Source organism: Erinaceus europaeus, chromosome 4 (assembly GCF_950295315.1).
Source record: "Erinaceus europaeus chromosome 4, mEriEur2.1, whole genome shotgun sequence".
Lineage (NCBI taxonomy): Eukaryota > Metazoa > Chordata > Mammalia > Eulipotyphla > Erinaceidae > Erinaceus > Erinaceus europaeus.
Window position 1 is genome coordinate 14,219,761 of NC_080165.1, and position 23,494 is coordinate 14,243,254.

At 46.2% G+C, this 23,494-nt stretch overlaps 1 protein-coding gene and 1 non-coding gene across 6 annotated transcripts in view; one reads left to right on the forward strand and one right to left on the reverse strand.

Annotated features, from left to right (window-relative positions):
- The window catches only part of FAM118A (family with sequence similarity 118 member A), a 43,483-nt gene extending 21,490 nt beyond the window's left edge, over window positions 1-21,993 (forward strand). For 3 of the 5 annotated variants that reach the window (XM_060188757.1, XM_060188759.1, XM_016192043.2), the window contains 8 exons: window positions 1,569-1,624; window positions 2,395-2,647; window positions 4,766-4,987; window positions 8,589-8,717; window positions 10,254-10,539; window positions 12,705-12,737; window positions 13,859-13,942; window positions 20,784-21,993. In XM_060188757.1, the coding sequence (XP_060044740.1) occupies window positions 1,578-1,624; window positions 2,395-2,647; window positions 4,766-4,987; window positions 8,589-8,717; window positions 10,254-10,539; window positions 12,705-12,737; window positions 13,859-13,942; window positions 20,784-20,803 (1,074 nt within the window). In that variant the 5' untranslated portion in view covers window positions 1,569-1,577 and the 3' untranslated portion in view covers window positions 20,804-21,993. Of the gene's footprint in view, window positions 1-1,568; window positions 1,625-2,391; window positions 2,648-4,765; window positions 4,988-8,588; window positions 8,718-10,253; window positions 10,540-12,704; window positions 12,738-13,858; window positions 13,943-20,783 lie in introns of all 5 variants that reach the window. The other 2 variants (XM_060188758.1, XM_060188756.1) reach the window with 1 other exon arrangement.
- Window positions 16,302-16,405, reverse strand: LOC132538544 (small nucleolar RNA U13). Its single transcript, XR_009549892.1, has one exon. It is a non-coding gene; the product is annotated as a small nucleolar RNA U13 (small nucleolar RNA).
- Window positions 21,994-23,494: the final 1,501 nt, after the last annotated feature.

A 23,494-nucleotide genomic window follows, 5' to 3' on the forward strand; every position in this document is an offset into this window, starting at 1 on the left:
GACAGAGAGGACAGATACTATAGCACTGCTTGCTGTGCAGTTCAGGAAGCTACCTGTTGGTGCTGTGCATGCTGCTCCTGTGTGGTACCAGGGGCTTGAACCCGGGTCCTGACACATGGTAGGGTGTGCACTCCACACTCCACTGACCCTTACTCTGATGTAGTCAATACTTGTTTTTGTTGCTGCTAGGACTTCTTTTCCTGTAGCAACAGAGAGGGAAAGACACCACAGCATTGAAGCTTCTCCAGTGCAGTAGGCTGTGGGCTCAAACCTGGGTCTCACAGACTGGTAAAGTGGGCACGCTATCCAAGGGGCTGGACATGATCCACCTGACTGAGCTCACATGTTGCCAAGTGAGGGTTTTTTTAACCAGAGAACTGTTCAGCTCTGGCTTAATGGTGGTGCGGGGGATTGAACCTGAGACTTTGGAGCCAGCCTCAGGCATGAGAGTCAGTTTGCATAACCACTATGTTGTCTGCCACCACCTCACCACCCCCCACCCCTGCCCCAAGTGAGCTGTTTTGTTGGCCCAAGGTTTGTTTGTTTAATGAGCATGGAAGGGAGAGAACAGAACACTGCTCTTTTAGTGTGGATTATTTGAGGGTGGAGGGAGGCAGGCAGTTGGATTAGTCAGTTGATAAGCATCAGGTGACCTTTTCCACACAGGAGTAATAAGTATGGCTCTTCTAATTCTGTCGCCATCGGGCGGTAAGGGAAGGACGTTTAGGGGGTAGGGTGCCCCACCAGCAAGTCAGAACTTGACCTGCTCAACTCAGCAACTTGAACTTCCAGAATACTTTTCATATGAGAGACTCAGTCTTTCGAAACTTGGATCGGTTAGCAAGAATTTCAGTTCAAACTGGATTGGGTATTTGTTCATCTAGTCACTGAAATCTTGGGGCTGGGGGCCAGAGTAGCTAACAGCTATTGTATGATGTAGTGAAAAGCCCTGATGCTCATTGCTTAGAAGATAGCTAGTGGGTGAAGACAGACTGACCTTTGTTAAACCATTTTCATTCTTGTCCTGTCTTGATAAGTTACTGAGTTGATATCAACTGGAAGCTTTTCCGGGATGATTCATAGAGGGGCCTGTATGAAAAGACCGAGCACCCAGCACTGAATCATCTATGCACCATTACTTTCCCTTCCTGTTCTGTTCAGTGTAGAAGCACTGAGAATCTGAAGCTTGCCTGGTCTGGGAAGTCACATAACTTAGAAACAGTGGCTTTGGAAACATCCCATAGATGTGTATATATATGAGCATATATATATTTTTAGTATATGATTTTTCAGGTATCTTATTTAAATAAAAGGTTGGGATGGGGGGGAGGAGACAGCACAATGATTATGCAAAGAGACTCTCATGCCTGAGGCTCCGAAGTCCCAGGTGCTATCCTCCTGCACCACCAAAAAAGCCAGGGCTAAGCAGGGCTCTGGTTAAAAAAACAAACAAACAAAACAATTGGAATCTTTTATTTTTATTCTAGCCTTAATTCTTTGTTCAGGATACTAATGCAATAACTTTAATCTGGGAAATCACTGTCACTTTTATCAAATTCTCTCGGTAGGCTTCACAGATGGACTCAGTGGAAAAGACGACAAATAGAAGTGAACAAAAGTCAAGGTAAAGCCAGCGACGCCTTCCTGCAGTGCACAGCACCCGTCACAAGTCCCGTTTAGATTATTTAGGGTCTGTAAGGGGAAAGGAAGCTGAGATTGCTGGGTAAGGAAGGAGTATGGAAACCTCTCACCATTTGCTTCAACATGGAGCATCAGAAATGTTCTAGAAGGCAGTTCTCTTTCTGCCCAGGAGGTAACTACATCCTGGTCTTCAAAGAAAGCCTTAGTGATTCGAGGGGGAGTGTCCTGCTTCACCAGAAGGAATTCCCAGAATATATACAAATAGCTACTTATGCTTGTTGTCTGGCCATGAAAGATAAGGAACCTGCTCACTGTGGGACAGTTAGGCTTCTCAAGTGGCAACTAGCATTGGACCCCCCCCCCCTGTAGTTAGAGTCAGCACTTTGCCAGAATGTTTTGTGTCTCCTTACAAGCAAGATCATTGTCATCATGCTTTATATTTTCACAAATGACTGGCAGCTTCAAAAGAAACGAAATCACTGAACTTTTTTTGTTCACAGATACATGCTTAGCATTGACAGGGGCTCAGGATAAGTAAGAGCCGTCCTCGAGTCCTTCCTGGGATGAGGGCAGACCATGTAGAATCGGTCCCCAAAAAGTAAAGACCAGACTCTCCTGCAGTGACAGAGAGCAGGGACAAGGCGGGCTGCCCTGACGCTTACACACGTCCCCACCCCGCAGCTTTGCCTGTATGGCCACAGCACTCCCTCCCTCCTTGACTTCTCATTCTCTCCCACCCTTGTTCACAAGTAGAAAGTTTTTAAAAAGCCTCATTCGGAAGCAGCCCCAGGAGCTGCTCCTGGTCATCGGGACTGGCGTGAGTGCAGCCGTGGCTCCAGGAGTCCCTGCCCTTTGCTCCTGGCGCAGCTGCATCGAGGCCGTCATCGCGGCTGCCGAGCAGCTGGAGGTGCTTCACCCCGGGGATGTCGCCGAGTTCCGGAGCAAAGTGATGAAGGACCGGGACCTGCTGGTGGTGGCCCACGATCTGATCCGGAAGATGTCCCCTGTAAGTCTTCCTCAGGTGCTCACATTTCACGGGGATAACGTAGTTCCAGACCAGGCTAACGCACCTGTAAATCCAACATTGAAGTTTCTACTAGCTTACATCTGGTCAGCTTCTCAGCAGAGTGAAGTGATGAGCCAGGAAAGCTTTTAAAATGTCTGTCTGTCTGTCTGTCTGTCTGTCTATCTATCTATCCCAAAGAGAGAACATGATTTATTTATTTATTTATTGGATAGAGAGAGATAGCCAGATATCAAGGAGAGGGGATAGAGAAGGAGAGAGACAGGCAACACTGCTTCACCGCTTGCAAAGCTTCCCCCCCTGCAGTGGGGACTGGGGGCTTGAACCTGGGTCCTTGTGCATTGTAACATGTGCACTCAACCAGGTACACCATTGATTTCATTGTAACATGTGCACTCAACCAGGTACAACATGTGCATTGATTTCTTCAGGATATTGTTTTAAACAGAATTAGTTCTAAGCTTGTGGAATTTAATATTTTGAAGGTGTGAGGTTGTCTTAGGAAGGTCCTCATTGCGCAGTGGAGACAAACTCGATGTTACTTTTTTTTTTTTTCTTCTCCTTTTTGTCTCCAGGGTTATTGCTGAGGCTTGGTGCCTGCACTGTGAATCCACTGCTCCTGGAGGCCGTTTTTCCCATTTTGTTGCCCTTGTAGTTGTAGTTGTTGTTGTTGTTGTTGTTGTTGGATAGGACAGAGAGAAATGGAAAGAGATGGGGAAGTCAGAGAGGGGGAGAGAAAGACAGACACCTGCAGACCTGCTTCACTGCTTGTGAAGTGACACCCCTGCAGGTGAGGAGCCGGGGCCTTGAACCAGGATCCTTGTGCTTCATGCCATATGTGCTTAAACCACTGTGTTACTGCCCCCCCCCCCATGTTTTTTTATTCATTGAGTGAGGCCATAGCCTTGTTTTTGGTCTAAGCAGACTAGCACAGGTCTTCAGGTGAAAGTTAGAACTACAGCTTCTTTGTCTACAGGTGGGAAAGATCTGGTGAAAAACAAAGGTCTTGTCAGAGAGAAGCACTTGGTAAAGGCCAAGGAGAGAGCACAGTTATTGTGCAAAGGACTTGCATGCCTCATGCTCTGAGACCCCAGGTTCAATCTCCAGCATCACCAGAAGCCAGAGCTGGGCAGCAGAGAGGCTGGGGGAGAGGAAGGAGAAGCACTTGGTGAGACAAGACAGCGGAATGATGTTCTTGAATCAGCGGGGCCGGTGCAGGAGTCGGGCGCGTACGGGCAGGCTGGATTGTCATCAGCTAGGCCAGCTGGGGGTTTGGGGGGATGCTGGGGAGTCGGACCATGTTGCGGAGGCTCCTGGCAGATTTCTTCTCATCATTTTTATATTTACTGAAGAAACTCAATGATTACCTGAGAGTCAGGGTTGGGGAAGATGTTGGAGGGCTAACTGAGAAAGTATGAAAAAACTTAGCTTAGCTCTTGGAGACAGGAGAGTTCAGCTGCTATTGAAAAACAAAACAAGGAGCAGGGTTAGATAGCATAATGGTTATGCGAAGAGACTGATTCCTGAGGCTCTGAGGTCCCAGGTTCAAGCCCCTCCTCCCCCATCTTAAGCCAAAGCTGAGCAGTACTCTGGTAAAAATGAATGAATGAATGAATGAATGAAGCACACATTAAAAAACAAAACAGACAAAACCAAACAGGAAAATGCCTTTAGGTCTGTCTTTTGACTGACTGTTAGCACTTCTTACCACGCTCTGGCCACATGGACCCAGCTGTGCTGCTACCTCAGTGCATCTGTGTTTGTTGTTCTCTCTGCTTAGAACTGACTCTAGAACCTCTCACTGCCTCAAGTCTTGCTCCGAGGTCCCCTCACCCCCTGGTGTCTTTGACCCTCTAGCTGAGTATCCCCCTCCCCCGACTGGCGCCATAGCATCTACCACTGACTTGTCTGTTCTCCCAGCTTCCTTTCATAAGCTCTGTAAGATCAAGGCGTTTTGTTCCTTTGCTTTCTTTCTTTAATTTATAGCATCTTGGCCACTTCATATATTGCCTGCTCAAATAAATGCTACATAGTTCCTAGAGATGTCTTTAGCTCCAGCGCTCCATGCATTTTTTGTAATTCCCCTTCCACTTCCTCTAGCGTACAGGCGACACCAAGCCCAACTTCTTCCAGGACTGCCTGATGGAGGTATTTGATAGCCTGGAGCAGCATATCCAAAACCCACTGGTGCTGCAGTCCATCCTCAGCCTGATGGAGAAGGGCACCATGGTCCTGACCACCAACTATGACAATCTGCTGGAGATCTTTGGGCAGCAACAGAACAGGCCCATGGAGTCTTTGGACTTGAAAGATAAGACTAAGGTCTGGGTGCAGCTCACGAGGGGCGGGGGGAATGTGGGGTCTTGGTGTTGCTGAGGGTGGGTGCAGAGGCTTCTGCTGTCTAGCAGGGTCTTCAGAACATTGGGAGAGGTGACCATCACTCTCAGATGCTGTTTTCTACATGCGACAGACACTGAAGCTTGTCCTCAACACTGTCATTTTTTTCTAGGGCAGCACCAAGCAGGGAGAGTAGTGAACTCGACTGTTCATGATTTGTGTCGTCTGCTCTGCTTTTCTTCTTTCATTTGTCCTGCAGATTAACTAGAGTCCCATCTGCATGCACTCACGGCACGGGAGACATTGTAGGAAATGGTTGGGAAAAGTGAAATCAGTCTTATTGCTATGGAATGTTGGTTCATTTGATTTTTAAAATTCAGGAAGCTAAGCAGACATCCAACTTCCTAAATCCAAAATGGCCCACACCAAGACACATCATGATAAAACCATCCAAAAGCAACGACAAGGGAAAAATAATACATGTTTCTAGGGAAAGGAAGAAATTCATATGCAGAGGTATATCGGGGCTTTGTCAAAGTTTTCAACTCAAACCCTTGAGGCAAGGAGAGAGTAAATGATATATTTATACTATGAGAAGATAATATTACAAATACTCTATCCTGCAAAATTATTCTTCAAATATGAGGGAGAAATGAAAATCTAAATGTACAGAAGCTAGAGGAATTTGCCATCACTAATTCTGCCCCGCATGTAAAGAAGCAGCAAAAGAATTCCAGTTAATGGAATTGGCGTATTGCACCAAAGTAAAAGACTCTGGGGTGGGTGGGTGGGGAGAATACAGGTCCAAGAAGGATGACAGAGGACCTAGTGGGGGTTGTATTGTTATATAGAAAACTGGGAAATGCATGTACAAACTATTGTATTTACTGTCGAATGTAAAATATTAATTCCCCAATAAAGAAATAAAAAAGTAAAATAAAAAATAAAGTACTCAGGAGACCTGTGGTAGTGCAGGTTGAGCGCACGTGGCGTGAAAAGCAAGGACCGGTGTAAGGATCCCGGTTCGAGCCCCCCGGCTCCCCATCTGCAGGGGAGTCGCTTCATAGGTGGTGAAGCAGGTCTGCAAGTGTCTGTCTTTCTCTCTCCCTCTCTTGTCTTCCCCTCCTCTCTCCATTCCTCTCTGTCCTGTCCAACAACGATGACATCAATAACAACAACAATAATAACTACAACAATAAAACAACAAGGGCAACAAAAGGGAATAAATAAATAAAATATTTTTTAAAAAGTAAAGTACTCATACAAGCTACAACATGAAAAAAAAAGAATTCCAGTTAAATGAAGTAGTTGGGTAGGTTAGAACTAGGAAGACAAAAAGCAACAACAGGGAAAAAGAAAAACAAAATAGCTAGTAAAGGGGAGGGCAACATAGAGCAGTACAATCAAATGTTGGTGAGTCAAAGCCAACCTAAAATAGATCATCGTAGGTGCTGTAAGTTAGACAGTGCTCACGCTAACAACAAAGCAATATATAGCACAGAGACAGGGAAAAAATAGGCAGCACACAAGACCAACATATAAAACCATTCACACACACACACACACACACACACACACACACCAACACACACACCAACCCAAGTAGAAACAAACAGGAAGAAGGGGCCAGGCGGTGGTATTCCTGGTTCAGAGCGCACGCTACAGTTCAAGCCCCTGGTCCTCACCTGCAGGAGAAAAGTGTCATAGTGAAGCAGGTCTGCAGGTCTGTCTCTCTCCCTCACTGCTTCCCCCACCCCTCTAAATTTTTCTCCGTCTCTCCAGTAATAAATGAATTTTAAAAAGAAGACAAACAGGAAAAGAATCACTGAAAACATAAAACAACTTCAAAACAAATCAAAATGGCTATAAGTAACTGCATAGCTCAATAATCACCCTGGATGTAAATAGTGTAAATTCACCAGTTAAAAGAACCAGAGTGACTGAATGCATTAAAAAGCAAGATCCATCTAGTATTAAGTCTCCAGGAAACTTACATCTGAAGGAAAGACAAACAGAGCTCCCAAGTGACAGGATGGAACAGGGTAATGCAAGCCAACAATGTAGAGAAAAGGGCAGGAACAGATATCCTGCTTTCAGGTAATACAGACTTTAGACAAAGAAGATAATAAGAGACAGAGAAGGACACTACACATTGGTCAGAGGATGGCTTAAACAAGAAGATTTAATCATCATCAACATATATTCTCCCAATATGAGGACACCCAAGTGCATACAGTGAGGAGTAACAGACCTCACAGGAGACATCAGTAGCAGCACAGTAACAGGAGACTTCAAAAAAAATTTTTTTATATTTATTTATTCCCTTTTGTTGCCCTTGTTTTATTGTTATAGTTATTATTGATGTCATTGTTGCTGGATAGGACAGAGAGAAATGGAGAGAGGAGGGGAAGACAAAGAGGGGGAGAGAAAGATAGACACCTGCAGACCTGCTTCACTGTGAAGCAGCTCCCCTGCTGGTGGGGATCTGGGGGCTCGAACTGGGATCCTCACGCCGGTTCTTGTGCTTTGCGCCACCTGCGATTAACCTGCTGCGCTACCGCCTGACTCCCAACAGTAGGAGACTTTAACACACCACTCACAGGAAGAGACAGACCATCAGGACCAAAAATTAATAAGGAAATAGAGGCCTTAAGTGGAGTCACGTTACCTTCCATTATCTGAGGGAGGCTTTTGACCCTGTGTTATGTGCGGGGACCAAAGCATGTAGAGATCGTGCCTCATTCAGGGCTGGTGGATAAACGAGGGCTCAACCCCTAGCTAGAACTTCGGTCTCCGGCAGCCTCAGAAAGCTTGGCAAAGAGAGCCTGCAGGTGGCATGGACACAGCTCTGCACCTGAGGCATGCAGTAGCGCCCCTGTCCTGTGTCCCATCCGTGAGACCTACTTCCTAGTGTGAAATCTCCCCTCACTTAGCATGTGACACAAATGTGCATTTGCCTGTCTGTCCAGAGTTGACAGTGCTGCCTGCTGCCAAGAGCCCTTGCCACGAGGATGAAGTGGAGTGTATGCTCCTCTTAGAGCACCTTTGTTATGCTGTTCATCTCCTCTTGAAATTATAGTGCTGCTTGGCCAATTATTATTTCCCGAGTGTAAAGGCAGTGAATGTTTGGCAGTAATTAAAGGAATGAAGAGCCACGTAATCTCCCTAAGGTAATCAAGCTTAGTAATTAACTGTAATCTCAGATGGTCAAGAAATTTCTACAGAGCTGTCTTTAAAGAAATTCTTTTTGACACGGTATGCTAGATATAAATAGCTCCGGCAAGTGAGGTTCACAGTTTCTTCTTTGTTTTCCTTTTTTTTTCCCCTCTCATCACACAAAGAGAAAGTTTCTTAGAAAGGGATGGTGCACCCCGAGGAAGGAAGGGCAGCCAGGAAGTGGGTCTGCCATCTTGCCGCTCTCATACGATTCAAAGATATGATCATAAATTGAGACCTCTCTCAGTCTTCCCAAGATAGGTTTAGAAAATCACAAATCTGATTTATATGTTTTCCTCTTATTTCTGTTTTAAATCACAACAGCTTTTTTTTTCCCCCCTCCCCTTTTGCTTTGGCTTCATTTCTGTAGGTACTTCAGTGGGCGAAGGGACACATCAGATACGGTGTTCTTCATATCCACGGCTTATACACAGATCCCTGCGGGATGGTCTTGGACCCATCAGGATACAGAGATGTTACTCAAGACCCAGAAGTAATGGTATGCCCCTCCTGCACCCGCACCAGTCACATCCATGGGGTTTTGGTCACTAGCCATTTGGCAGCAGTCTGACTGGTCTTCTAGGTTCTTTTGGGGTCCCTGCCTACAGGGAGCCCACACTGTGGTACTGGACACGCTTCAACTTCTCAGCTCCCGCTCTGGAGCCCACACAATATCTGGCTCATTACATAAACTACTGAACATTTTTTTTTGGCATGAATCCTTGAAAAGCAAGGTCTGGCTGTACTTCATGTCACCAGCCATTCAGCAGTTCAGCTCAGGAAGTCTGAAGCTCCTCAGCACGACACCTAGGGCCTGCATGGCTTATACTGCTCTCCTCTGTCCTGTCCTCTCCACTCACCCCCGTGGTCATTTGGTATCTTCCTATCTGAAATTCTCACCCCTTCCTTTCTCTGCTTCAGAGTCTTGTTTAGTGTTGAGAAACTGGTTTTAAGAGCCGGAAGGTAGCTTCCCCAGTAGCGCATATGGCTTGCAGCGTGTGGGAGTGCTTATGTGCTGGGGGAAGCTCTGGTGAATGTAGTGTCTCCTTCTGTCTGAAACTTAAAATGAAAGAAAAAAAACAGGCTTGGAGGCTTTGAGATCCCACATGTGCGGATTCCCACCACTCACTGCAAAAACAAAGGAAAGTCTGGCTTTAACATTGTGTTCTCTGTGAAGCTTTTTTCTTAATTGACATCCTAGACAAAGTGAGCAGTGGTAGCACTTCATGGCTTTCGGTGAAGTTTTTATTGTAGTGCTTAGAACCTACTGTGTATTCCGTGATTTATTAATGCCCTTTGTTTATATTTTAACAGTGAAAAATTGTTCCTGATTCTAAAACATTTGAATTGAGTGACTGCACTAACAAGACTGGTGGTGGGGTAGGCAGTGTCTGTGCCCGGACTTTGGAAAAGAGCTTCCATGACTGTGAGAGTGGACTCAGCTCTGGCCTTATCAGTTCACAGTGCTACTCTAGGTAGCTCTGGGGGCCTGTCCAGAGTTTTTGCTTCCTCAGCACAGTTCTTGGGAAAGGCCAGTTCAGAAGTACTACAGGGGCCCAGCAAGAGAGCTTACCTGACAGGGCACCTGCTTCTGCATGTACACAGTCTTGGTCCACCTCCTGGGAATACTGCAGCATACTGCAGGGAGATGCCAGTGCCGTGGTCTCTCTCATACTCTGAAAACAGTCAGCTTGGAAAGGTCCTTGTGTCAGGCATTGGCCTCAATCGCTGGCACCACCTGAGCGCATCAAGGACTGGGGACTGACCTCTAGGTGGAATGTGCTTTGTGTGATTCCCTTTCTCTCTAAGAAACACAATGTCAAGACTGGCTGGGGGCCCGTCAGCAGTGTTCTGTGTGAGAGACATGGGATACTGAAGCCTGAGTTGACTCCCGGCACCACAGCCAAAAAATAAATGAAGACAGCTCCAGGCACCTGACTAAGCAAGTGAATATACAGAAGCTCCAGTGTGCAGGACTATGGTTCGCCACAGATCTTGCTGCCTTTCAGCTGAGCATTCCTATTTCTTTTCACAGGAAGTTCTCCAGAACTTGTATCGCACCAAGTCCTTCCTGTTTGTGGGCTGTGGAGAGACCCTTCGTGACCAGATATTCCAGGCCCTCTTCCTCTACTCAGTGCCGAATAAGGTGGACTTGGAGCACTATATGCTTGTGGTCAAGGAGAATGAGGACCACTTCTTCAAACACCAAGCAGACATGCTATTGCATGGCATCAAAGTAGTGTCCTATGGGGACTGTTTCGACTACTTCCCAGGATATATGCAGGACCTGGCCACTCAGATCTGCAAGCAGCGGAGTCCAGGTACAGGGTATCCCCCATTCTTTGGTATATAAAACTGAACTGGCAGGGTCCTTCCAGCTTGTTTTTTCCTGGGGCTATATTTTACATACCATAAAATCAAATTGAGATGTGATTTTGCATGCCGTAAAATTCACCCAGCCCTATGTTTATTTTCAAAGATGTCCGAAATACGAGACAAAAATTGACATGATAATAATATATAAATTGAATTTTAAAGAAAATCTAAAGTTTCCTTAAAATTCTATTTTAAAAAACCACGTATGCATATAGTTTTGCACATCTGTTCATGTTTCAGATGATGTCTTCAACTTTCCTTAACTGAAAGAGAAAACTGCCCAGCTAGCCTTCCCTATTTTTATACCAGAACCTCAAAACAAAACCAAGTAGCTTCTCATGCCTTTATCCTGTCTCTCCATTTTATTTATGATTCTATTTTGTTGCAAGCTTACGTTTGTTTTTTTCCTGACTTGTTTTGGTGGCACCAGTAGTGTTTTACAGCACTACAAGATAGCAGCGTATATGGCTCCATGCCACACCCACATGCGCTTTCAAAGTTAGGATGCAGAGGCGCACAGCATGTGAGGAGACTTTCACCATCTTTTATTTATTTAAATTTTTTTTTATTGTACCACTACCTACAGGCTGCTGGTTTGTTTGTTTGTTTGGCTTTTTTTTTTTTAAGTTCTCTCCCAAATAGCATCACCTCCCCCCCCCCTTCTCTTGGGGATTTATCCATCTGCCAGGAATGACTATAACAGAAACATTGTTAAATTGGTCATCTAGATATAAGGACAGTTAATGACTTTTGAGTTTGGTGTCATAAAACATGGATGATGGTAGAGTTGAGAAGATCTGTATCAACTCTCGTTTCATTGTAACGGGAAACCCAGACGCATGGTGGAGTTGGGGTAACTGTAGAGGCGGCTGGCTGGCTTTGGCCGGCTGTGAGCTGGAACACTGAAGAATGCTGAAATCATGGGGCCGCTCAGGCAACCTAGCCCTTAGCTTCCCCCATCACTGATAATTCATAAAGTAGACCTATCTAAGTTGCAGTGCCCTTAATACAAATCATAAAGGTAAGGGGAGATGGCGAGATAGCCATACGCCTTGCTGTGTGTGAGATCCTGGGTTCAAGTCCCAGAACCAGTGGGAGCATCAGGGATGGAACCAGGAGAGGTGCTTTTCTTTCTCCTGTTTCTTTCCCCTGGGGGTGGGGGTGGAGGCTGGGGAAGTTGCTTGATCTCTCTCTCTCTCTTCCTCCCTTTCCCTCCTTCCTTCCTGCTCTCCCTCCCTCCCTCCCCCTCCTGGGTTCATTCTCTGGTGTTGTATTAAACATCTTTTAAAAATCTAATTAGGGCAGCAGCCAGTCTCTTACTAGGAGGATCTTACTGTTATGCACTGTTTTCACGATTTTCCCCACCAGAATACTGGCTTGTGGTGCTGGGAGTTGATCCTGTGACCTGAGAGCCTCAGGCATGAAAATCTTTTGCAGAGCCACTGCGCTTCATCTCCCTGGCCTCATGATTTCACATTTTGACCTGATTGAGTTTTTGGTCACAGTATCCACTTGACTAAAATGGATGCGTTTCATGAGGACGAGGTGAGCTCAGAGGGGCAAACGGCTTGTCCCCGCTGATGCCTGGGTCTCTGAGCGAGGATTGGGGCCCTGGACTGAGAGGAAAGTGCCCACCCAGCACCCTGCCTGGCCCCTGTGCACCCTCTGCATGGCTGGTGGTCTCCTCGCTCCTCATTACACCCGCCTGGAACTGAGCCTTTCGCCTCCCATGCACAGCAGCCCAGGGGACTGCAGCCTAATGTAACCCCAGGTGACTCCAGGTGCCTTTGCCTGCCTGAATTGAGGGTTTCACAAGCTGTGGGGGAACTGAAACACCTTTTAGACTGGTCATCTGTGACCTCCTGGAAGGACGTTTGATTGGCCGGGGTTGCTGTCCACAGTGACAAGATTGTAAGTGTGATAAGCGTCCCCCACACCCCTGTGCTCCGTGTGTCAGTCCGTTCCCAGTTGAGCCCCAGGAGCGGGAGGAGCAGCATCTGCCGCCACTGCTCAGCGGTCCTAGCACTGCCGCTGCCTGAGGAGCTGGCCTCCCGCAAACACCCCAGCCCAGAAGTCTGGCTGCTGCTGACCGCCTTCCTTTCTTCTCCAGATGCTGACCGAGTGGACAGCACCACACTGTTGGGTAAAGCAGACCTTTCCTTTCACCAGCATGCTTCCCCTCCACACCTGTTGCCTTTGTAAAATCGAGAGTTCCTCACAGTCGTGTTCAGTCTGTATGGAAGGAGAGACCTGAACAGTTTTTTGACTCCCTGAAGGGATCAGAAAGGCGTCCCTTCAGTTAGGTGGCACAGCTTAGTCTAACCTGGGCCAGCTGCTGGCATCCGGGTAATCTGTTGGCCCCAAACCAAAAATTACATGGGAGTCATAACATGATTCTGTTTGTGTTGTGTCAGACCGTTTGGCCTCGTACGTAGTCCCTTTAAATGACCCAACTCCTTCAGGAATTCTGTAAATGGCCTGAGCTTTCATAGAAAATCTTTCTCTTAATATTTGATTGAAACGTGAATGTCCTCAGGAGCCATGGTGTCCCCTGCATGAATTTGACACTGTTTCTCCACTTTGGTCAGTCAGCTGGGCTAGAAGGGGCCTGGGCGGGACTGGGTGCAGCAAAGGCCTTAGGCAGAGCCTGGCTTCCTGCCTGTCTGACTCAGCTGATGCGCAGATAGGAAATCCATAGGGTAGATTCTCTTGGGGAATTCTCAAACAGTTGCATGTGACTTTTCATTTTACCCTTTCTTCTGTGTAGAAGGCCATATTTATTATAGTTTATTTTTCAGCTGAAAGTGACTCAGGGAGCCAGGTGGTGGCGTGCCTGGCAGAGCACACTGTTACCAGGCACAAGGGCCCAGGCTCAAGGCCCCAGTTCTCACCTGCAAGGGGAAAGCCTTCAAGAGTGGTGAAGCAGGGCTGCAGGTGTCTGTCTTTCTCCCTCTCTATCTCTCTTCCCTCTCAATTTCTCTTTGTCCTATCAAATAAAATGGAAAAAAAAAAGGGGTGGGGTGGGGAGGATGGCTGCCAGGAGCTGTGGATACATAAGGCTGGCTCTGAGCTTCAGCGACTGAAGGCAAAGGAAAAAAAAGGACTTTGAGGACATTTAATTTGTTTCCTCTTCAAAGCACGAACTTGATAGACAACGCATAGTGTATAGCAGGGGTATTTAGCCAGCGCGTCAGTAAACTGAGGTAGGTGAATTGTTCTTTGGGAGGGGGATTCTGCAGTAGATAAACTCTTTCTCCTTTTCAGGTAATGCATGTCAGGACTGTGCAAAGCGGAAGTTAGAAGAAAATGGCGTTGATGTTTCAAAAAAACTGAGACAACCAGATACCGGTATGGGGTATATCCTTACGGGGGGGTGGGGGTGGGGGCAGACTCATTGCCTTGTCCTTGCTCAGTGCTTTGTTCTAATGACCTCGGTGGGAGGAATGGTGAACATTGTTTCAGTGCTCATCTGAAGTTGATGTGAGCAGGTTAGTGAAGAAAAGCAGAGGAAAGTGCTCCAGTTGTTAGGCCAGCACAGTCAGTTTCCACAGAAGGAACCCCTCTACCCCTTGTAAACACACAGCTCAAGAAGCTGAACGCGGTTAACTTGCCACTCCAGTCAGTTTCAATTTTATATTATTGTTGTTGTTGTTGTTGTTGTTGTTATTATTTGCCTCCAGGAGCAGTTGACTCCGAGCCCCAGCAATAACCCTGGAGGCTCTGCTCAGTTCTGGCTACACTCTGGGGATTGGACCTGGGAGTCCACCTTAGTGCCTCAGGCTGTTACACTGTCTTCTGGCTCCTAAGTTGACACTTCTGTCACTCCTTCACCTTAGTCTCCAGAGAAAACCATTTTGTCACCTCTGTCAGAAGGGACCTACTTACCCTATACTGTTTTATTTAAGTAGCAACCATTGAAGAAAGGTGGTACAGCTCAGTTTCCCTCTCTTTCTAGGTTTCTTTGGCCTATTTCTAGTGCTTTAATTAATTAATTACTATTTTTTTTGCGGGGCTAGCTTCACGGGCGGGAGAGAGACAACCAGGAACTCATGGCTGAGTGGGAATGCAATGCAACTGTCTCTTATTGATCAGAAAAGAATCTGCCTTTATACCTCCTGCGAAGGAAAAAGGAAGTGACTAGGAGAGGGGGCGGAGCACCAAAGTAGCAAACTTCCATCTAACCAGTGGGGATTAAACCAATGCCCTGCAGGGCAGGTCTCAGGCAAAACACTGATTATGTAAATAGACCACAGCATCAAGCAATGCAGCAGACCTGGCGTAATGGACTTTTTTTTTTTGCCCAGACTTGGTGCCTGCATTACAAATCCACTGTTCCTGGAGGCCATTTTTTTCCCCATCTTGTTGCCATTGATGTTGGATAAGTCAGAAATGGAGAGAGGAGGGGAAGACGGGGTGTGGGGGGGGGGACATAAACACCTGTAGACCTGCTTCACCGCTTGTGAAACGACCCCCCCTGCAGGTGAGGAGCTGGGGGCTCAAACCAGGATCCTTATGCTGGTCCTTGCACTTTGTGCCATGTATGTTTAACCTGCTGCACTACCACCTGACTCACCCCAATTTTTTTTTTATTATTATTTTAACTTATTGGATGGAGACAGCCAGAAATTAAGAGGAAGGAGGAGATAGGGAGAGAGGCACAGAGACCCCTGCAGCCCTGCTTCACCACTTGTAAAGCTTTCCCCCTGCAGGTGGGGACTGGGGGCTTCAGCTCGACTCCTTGCTCACTGTAACATGCGCTCACCCAGGTGCGCCACCACCCGGCCCCTATTTCTAGTTCACTAGGTAGCTCCTTCCTTACAGCGTTCTGACTCCCAGTGCTGAGACTGGCTGCATGCCCCCCCCCCCCCCTTACCCGCAGGTGATCACGATGGTTACAAATGGGAGGAAATAAGCCCTCCAGTCTTCTCGAGGTTGAGTGTAAAAGCTGGAGAACAAATACTTTACTGAAACAATGCAAAGAGCCCCCCCTCCTTTTTTTTTTCTGGTTAAATACTTGTTAGTGGCTGTCTGCACAGCTCCCATGCCAGTCACAGAAATGTGTTTTTCTTCCATTTCATCAGTTATACTCTCTCTCTCTCTCCCTTTTTTTTTTTTTTTTTTTTTAATTTTATTAATGCTTGTTGGGACCTCAAGATGCTTGTGCTGCTTTTCATTTTTTTCCTTTTTTTTTTTTTTTTGCCTCTAGGGCCTGCACCACGAATCCACTGCTCCTGGAGGCCATTTTTTCCATTTTGTTGCCCTTGTTGTTTTATTGTTCTTATTGTTGTTGGATAAGTTAGAGAGAAATGGAGAGAGGAGGGGAAGACAGAGAGGGGGAGAGACAGACACCTGCAGATCTGCTTTACTGCCTGTGAAGCGACTCCTCTGCAGGTGGGGATCTGGGGGCTCAAACCAGGATCCTTATGCCGGTCCTTGCACTTCATGCCATGTGCACTTAACCCGCTGCGCCACCGCCCTGCTCCCTTTTTTCATTTAAAAAAATTTTTATTTTATTTATTTTGAGAGAGATGCAGAGAGAGACACACAGAGAGAAACACCAGCACGCTGCTCAGCTCTGGTTTATGGTCGTGCGGGGGATTGAACCTGGGACTTAGGAACCTCAGGCAGGAGAGTCTGTTTGCATAACCATTATGCTGTCTCCCGCCATTTTAAAAAATTTTAAAAATATCTTTTTTTTTTCTTTTTCTGTCAGACGGGTAATGTGCCAACGTCGTACCAAGGTTTGTGGGTGGCACATCTCACGTAGTCACATGATAACCCAATCATAACACTTATGAACTACAAAAGGATCTTAAATGTATCTTTAAAGTATTGTTAGTGGTGCTGACGGCTTTCTCATATGCAGTTGCCTTGCCTCCAGGTCACGTCTTTGCCTCCCTCTTCAGCTAGAAATGCCGCAGCACCAGAGCTGCCCCCTGTGCAGTTGCACTTCCTTAGTGCTGCTGGGTCTGAACTGCGGCCCTGGTTTAGTGTTTGAGGGATTTCCACATTCTCTCCCCATGTGGACAGAGCGTCCGTCATACGTCTCTGAACGTGTGCCGTCCTCAGCCATCTAACCCTGGTCCCGCGAGACATCTCACCTCGGTTGCCCCTTCCTTAGTTTCCATCTGACCCTCCAGCCCTCAGCCCTATTGTTCTAGAACCTTCTGAGGTTTCTCCTGGAGTCCTCCAGGTGTGTGGATGGCCAGGTCGCAAGCGCTGGTGTGGTTTCCAGGTGTTCTTTGTTGGAATGGAAGATTCTTGGAGCCAGCCCTGTCTCAGTAATTTGCAATACATCTGTTTTCCTTTTTGGAAGGTTTTTTTTTTTTTTTTTTTTTTTTTGGTAAGGATCTTATTTATTTATTTTGACATGGATAGCATTGTTTTATTTACATTGAATTTTTTTAAAGGATTTTATTTATTAGTGAGAAAGGTAGGAGAGAAATAACCAGACATTACTCTGGTACATGTGCTACCTGGGATTGAACCCAGGTCCTCATGCTTAAGAGTCCAGTACTTTATCCACTGTGCCATCTCCCGGACCACCCTTTCTGTTTTTTTTTTTTTTTTTTTTGCCTCCAGGGTTATTGCTGGGGCTCAGTGCCTGCACCATGAATCCACTGCTCCTGGAGGCCATTGCCCCCCCCTTTTGTTTTTTGTTGCCCTTGTTGTTGTTGATGTCGTTCGTTGTTGGACAGGACAGACAGAAATGGAGAGAGGAGGGAAAGACAGAGAGGGAGAGAAAGACAGACACCCGCAGACCTGCTTCACCGCCTGTGAAGCGACTCCCCTGCAGGTGGGGAGCCGGGGGCTCGAACCGGGATCTTTCTGCCAGTCCTTGCGCTTAGCAGCACGTGCGCTTAACATGCTGCACCACCGCCCGACCCCCTCTTGGGGTTTTTAAGATCTTTTCTTTTCTTTTTTTTTTTCCCGGTGCCTTCCAAGATCTTTTCTATGATGTTTAGAGATTTTATTTTATACTGCTTATTTGACTCTGCCTCTGGGCATGCTGCAGCAGCAGCCACATAACATGGTTCCTCACCACCACAGGGACACACGCTCAGTTGAGCTGAAGTCATCTGTTGGAGATGCAAAGATCCACCATGACTGCAGACAGCAGTTGATGAAATAAGGAAGTTAAAAGATTTTTTTTTTAAAATGATTTATTTACAAGAGCATTGTTGTCACAAGGGTAAATCAAGACAGGTTTAAATACCCTAGGTTCCCTCCCCTGCTATTGGCCAGAATGGGTCACATGCTGAACATCTCTCAGCCAATCACTGCAAGTGATTGCGGGCTTCTCTGACTGGTTTAGACCAATCAAGGGCCATCTCAGGAGCAGGAAGATGGCAATTCCCACCCCAACCATGAGTGTGGAGGGGATGAGTTCCCAGAATGAAAAAAAAAAAAAAAAAATCAGAATCCTTGAGTTTGAGAAGCCGGACATGGATAGTGAAGAGCCCCTCAATAAATGTCTGCCACAATCAACATGCTGCATCTAAAGGTTGTTACTGTATCTGGTATGTGGGGCTTCACCTAGGGTATTGCTGTATTTTCTGGTTGCTTTAGCTGTGTCACATAAAATTAATTTCAGTTCCTTCAAATAACTATCTTAATAACTCTAATCCCTTTGGATGGAGGAAAAAAAAAATTCCCCATTACAGGAAAGCAAGCGCTTCATAGTGAGTGGGACTTCCCCCAACCTGCTCTCTTGGAAGTCTGGCTATATAACCAGGGATATTAAGTAACAGGCACTTCCAGAAGAGTGAAAAATTACAGATTTTTATGAACAAAGCTCCAGTGTTATCAGCTGGTACGTTAGGATCACACAAGTAAACCTGGCCAAGCATGAGGCAGGCACATCTTTCACCATCTAGTAAAAAGACTTAGGGAAGCCTGTAATGTCAGTTTTCTCTAAAGTGTTCTTCACATTCTTTTGTCTTATGCTCATAGTTTCCTGGGGATGTGAGGACAGTTTGTGAGTGTTTTGGGGGAGAGAGGGGTTATTCTGGGGTTAAAAAAAGCAAGGATGTACTTTGAAAAGGAATAAAATGAAGCAGCTTTTGGAAAAAAAAAAAAGGTTTAAAAGATGCTTGCTAGCAGAGTGTGGGGGACTGTAGTCAGAGGGGGCCTCTCACTGTGGGCTGTGGGGTAAAGATTGGGGAGTCCTGTGGCCGAGCCTTTGGCAGCATGGCTTGGATAGAACTGCAGGCTTCTCTTTTGGGGGAAAAGAGAATTTTACCATTTTGACAAAATTCTTAAAAAAAAAAAACTTTTGTAGATACTTGGATTCTGAGTTTAGCTAGTAGGACAACCAAGTAAAAATAAACCAGCCCCCACTTTCTCCACACCCAGGATGCCACAGCCGCCTGCAGTCTATGAGAAGCAGGCCAGCGAGATTCCTCTGCGGTGGTGGAGGTCGGTGGAGGTCGCTGCACGGCTCCTCCCCGCCCCTGGTGGCTGTCTGAGCGGTGCTGTGTGTCAGGCCCACCACCGAGGATTTGTTGTAGAGCAGTGAGTGAGCCAGCCAGCGAGGCGTCCACACCAGTGGCCTGTTTACTTACAAGTCCTTTGGTTCCTTCCGGCAGGAGGCTTTGCTCTTTCGCACAGGATGTATCTTCCTGCTGCAGGTCGGCAGGCGTAGCACTATGGCTGCTCCCTACACACAGCGGGCTGGTGGTGCCTGATTTTCCTATACGTCTTAACAGGCTCCTTGCTGGTGGCAACACCCCCTCCTCAGTCCGCTTAGCAAGGAACTTTATAGGGGCCAGGCGGTGGTACATGTTTCCACGCACACAGACCCAGGCTCAAGCCCCTAGTTCCCATCTGCAGCGGGAAGCTTAACAAATGGTGAAGCAGTATTGCTGGTGTCTCTGTCTCTCCCCAGATCTTTGCACATCTGATGTCTTCATTTATAGTTACGGTTTAGAGCCATTTTAAAACACTGGCTATGATTTTCTTTCTTTTTTTAAAGACTTTATTTATTAATGAGAAAGACAGGAGAGAGAAAGAACCAGACATCATTCTGGTATACTCTGGTGCTGCCTGGGATTGAACTCAGGACCTCATGCTTGAGAGTCCACTGCTTTATCTACTGCACCACCTCCTGGACCACTGGCTATGATTTTCTTAATGGACCTTTAAAAAAACAAAAAACAAAACACTCCTGGGACCTAATACACACCGCTCCTGGCAATCTCTCTAAATTTTTGAAGGACAGTGGGGATGTGGTGTCTACCCACCACAGCACTGGCCCCACTGTTCACGGAACTGCCCCAAGCTTCATGCTTGGCGCCCACGTTGTGTCTGGGTCCTCACACAAAGCCAAGTGAGTGCTCTACGAGGCGAGCTCTCACCTAGCTTCAGCGGATACACTTTCAGTCTAGCACATAAGAAAATTGAATCACTGCCTGAACTAGAAATTCTATTACAACTTCTGCCTGAGAGGGTGTGGGGTCAAAGGAACCCTCCTGCACTGCTGGTGGGAATGTCAATTGGTCCAACCTTTGTGGAGAGCAGTCTGGAGAACTCTCAGAAGGCTAGAAATGGACCTACCTATGATCCTGCAATTCCTCTCCTGGGGATATATCCTAAGGAACCCAACACACCCATCCAAAAAGATCTGTGTACACATATGTTCTTAGCAGCACAATTTGTAACAGCCAAAACCTGGAAGCAACCCAGGTGTCCAACAGCAGATGAGTGGCTGAACAAGTTGTGGTCTATATACACAATGTAATACTACTCAGCTGTAAAAAATGGAGACTTCACCATTTTTAGCGGTCTTGGATGGAGCTTGAAAATTTTCTGTTAAGTGAAATAAGTCAGAAACAGAAGGATGAATACGGGATGATCTCACTCTCAGGCAGAAGTTGAAAAACAAGATCAGGAACGAAAACACAAGTAGAACCTGAAATGTAATTGGCATATCGCACCAAAGTAAAAGACTCTGGGGTGGGTGGGTGGGGAGAATACAGGTCCATGAAGGATGATAAATGACATAGTGGGGGTTGTATTGTTAAATGGGAAAACTGGGGAATGTTATGCATGTACAAACTATTATATTTACTGTTGAATGTAAAACATTAATTCCCCAATACAGAAATAAATTAAAAAGAAATTCTATTACAGATACATTTTCAGTTTTGCTTTTAACATTTTGGTATTGTTTTATTTTTTGCCTAAACAGATGATGCTGGAGGGTCTTGAATCTTTAAAACCAATAAAACTTGCAACTTGAAAGCCAGCCTTCAGTAACCACAGTGCCATACCCAAACGATGAGGAATGTTCAGAGAAGTCCACACGGCACCTCTCGCTTCTAACACCAGACGACACACAGCACCCGAAAGAGCCATGTGGGCGCGTGGCCCTCGGAGGCTGGGTGTAGAGCCCGACCGTTGAGTGCTCAGCTCTCAGGAGGTGAGACATACCCGCTTCAGGTGATTTTAGCAGATGGACCACTACCTCAGGCACCAAACTCAGTGGGGAAGGCCTATGCCAACTCTTCCTGACGCCCAGTCGATAAGCTCTCTTGTCAAGGTGGCTTTTTCTAATAAAGGGGAGAATGCAGACTGTCCAAGCAACAGTAGTTGCCAAAGAGAAAAAAGGAAACTAGACACATTCTGTAATTTTTGGAAATGTCTGTTACTGTAGGAAAAAAATTATAAGTATGTTTGTTAAACAGTTAATGGATACTCCAAGCGCTCAGTCTGCTAGTGAGAATATGGGACGTATGTAAGGCTTTCTTGGGGTTACAGGATTTTTGGAGTTCCTTCCCAGGGAGATGGCAGGTCAGAAGTGTGAAGTCACGAGGGAGAACCAGAGGGCCCTTTTTGTGGCTCAGTGTTGTCCAAGTCCATTTTGTGACTAAGTGAGAAATTGTAAGTGACGCACAAGAGCAAGGCTTTAATGTAAAAGCCTCAGACCCACCAAGTCTTCCACTAGACAGGATAAGTCCCTCTCTCTCTGGTTTTCTCTGCAGCCCTCCCCCGGCCTGCACAGGAAGGGCATTTGCAGACTGAGGTAGGCGAGGCTGGCATAGGCCCTTCCGTATGCCAGTGCCTCCAGGGTTGCCCTGGCGAGACTGTCTGAGCGGGTCCAGGGCTGCCACCTGCAGTTGCTCCGTGATCATGACAGAGACCCTGCTTAGTGTCCTTTTCAAAGGACGCCTGTTTTGTGATGTGACATTTCTTGCCAAGTCCTACGGCATTCCCCGTTGTTGGCATGAGTACCCCACAGACATAAGGTTGAGAATAAGAAATATTAGGTTAGGGAGTAAAATGAGAAATAAATAAGCTAGAGAGACTTATCTGCTTGATACTTTTTTTTTTTTTTTTGTCTTTTTAAAGCATGGAAAACAAATCTTATATGTTACCTGATCATAAATAAAATTTTAACTGTGTTGTCGTTATGATTGGAGTTGGCATATATTATTTGCATTTAGTCAAAAAATTTAACCCAGTTTCCACTAGATTATGAAATTAGGGGATTATTGACTGTTGCAGTTTTTTAAAAAGCAAACATAAAAAATCGTTTTTGAATATACACTTATAAAGCAAAGTCAGGAGTGGTTATCTGAATCTGTGAGTTATTTAGACAGAGTCCAGCAAAGTTACAGGCATGGAAATGAAATGGAAGAGGGGGCCAGGTGGTGAGCACGAGGCTAAGTGCTCACAGTACTAAGCGCAAGGATCCCGGTTCAAGCCTCCGGTTCTCCACCTGCGCATGGGGAGCGGGAGGTCACTTTATAAGTAATGAAGCAGGTCTGCAGATGTCTATCTTTTTCTCTCCCTGTCTTCCCCATCCCTCTCAATTTCTCTCTGTCCTATCCAATAAAATTGATAAAATGGCCATCAGGAACGGCAGATTCGTGGTGCCGGCACGGAGCCCCAGCAGCTGGGAAGTCGAGCCCAGTTAAAGCCAAGCCTTGAGTTCCACACCGAAGGGCTAGACAAATGCCTTCTACTGTAATAGTTAATTTTAGTCTGTTTTGGTAGAATGCTTATTTTAAATGCAAGTTTATTCTAACATGATTGATATTAGACACAATTTGAGCATAACATTTGCTTACATGTAATACTTAAGAAATTTATTTTAAACCAGAGCACTGATCAGCTCTGGCTTACAGTGGTGCGGGGGATTGAACTAAGAGACTTCAGAGCCTCAGGCATGAAAGTCTCTTTGCATAACCATTATGCTATCTACCCCTGCCCCAAAGAAATTTATTAGTGAAAGAGGACCAGAACATCACTGACACCTGCGATGCCAGGGTTTGACCTCAGGCCCTCATGCTTATCCACTGTGCCATCTCCTGGGTAGCTTCCTGTACTCTGTACTTTTGTCTGTGAGAAACACTAGGTCAGGGAGAGATGAAGCACGTCCTAGAGTTTGCTTGTTGCCAGGAGCTGGATTCTTTTTATATTTTGTAAGTATATAACCTTAGGGAGTGAATCAGGGCCTTATGCATGAATGAGACCACTGTGTAGCCCCCTCCCCTCCCCCCCCATCTAGAGGAAGAGAGAGGAGACCCCACACAATCTCTCCACCGGCCATGACCATGTCCCCTGGCACTAGGACTCAGATCAGGCAGCATGAACTTGGCGCCCAGCTTACATTTCTAGATGGTTATATAATTATACAGGTACCGTCTCATCAAGCCCTGAAATGCTCCTGCCATTGGAGAAGTTGGCTGACCTTGCTGTAGGCAAGAACTTGTCTAACAGGACTGGAATGCAGAGTACAGAAACACGCTGCTCTGCCCACCAGTGCCCTCTGGCTCCCCATGACCCTCCCGTGACCACCACAACCAGGTTATTCATGTGCAGCTGAGTTGGTATTGTAGCTCAGGTGCTATAAATATATGTATTAGTGCATTTTGTTTTTTAAAGATTTCATTTAAT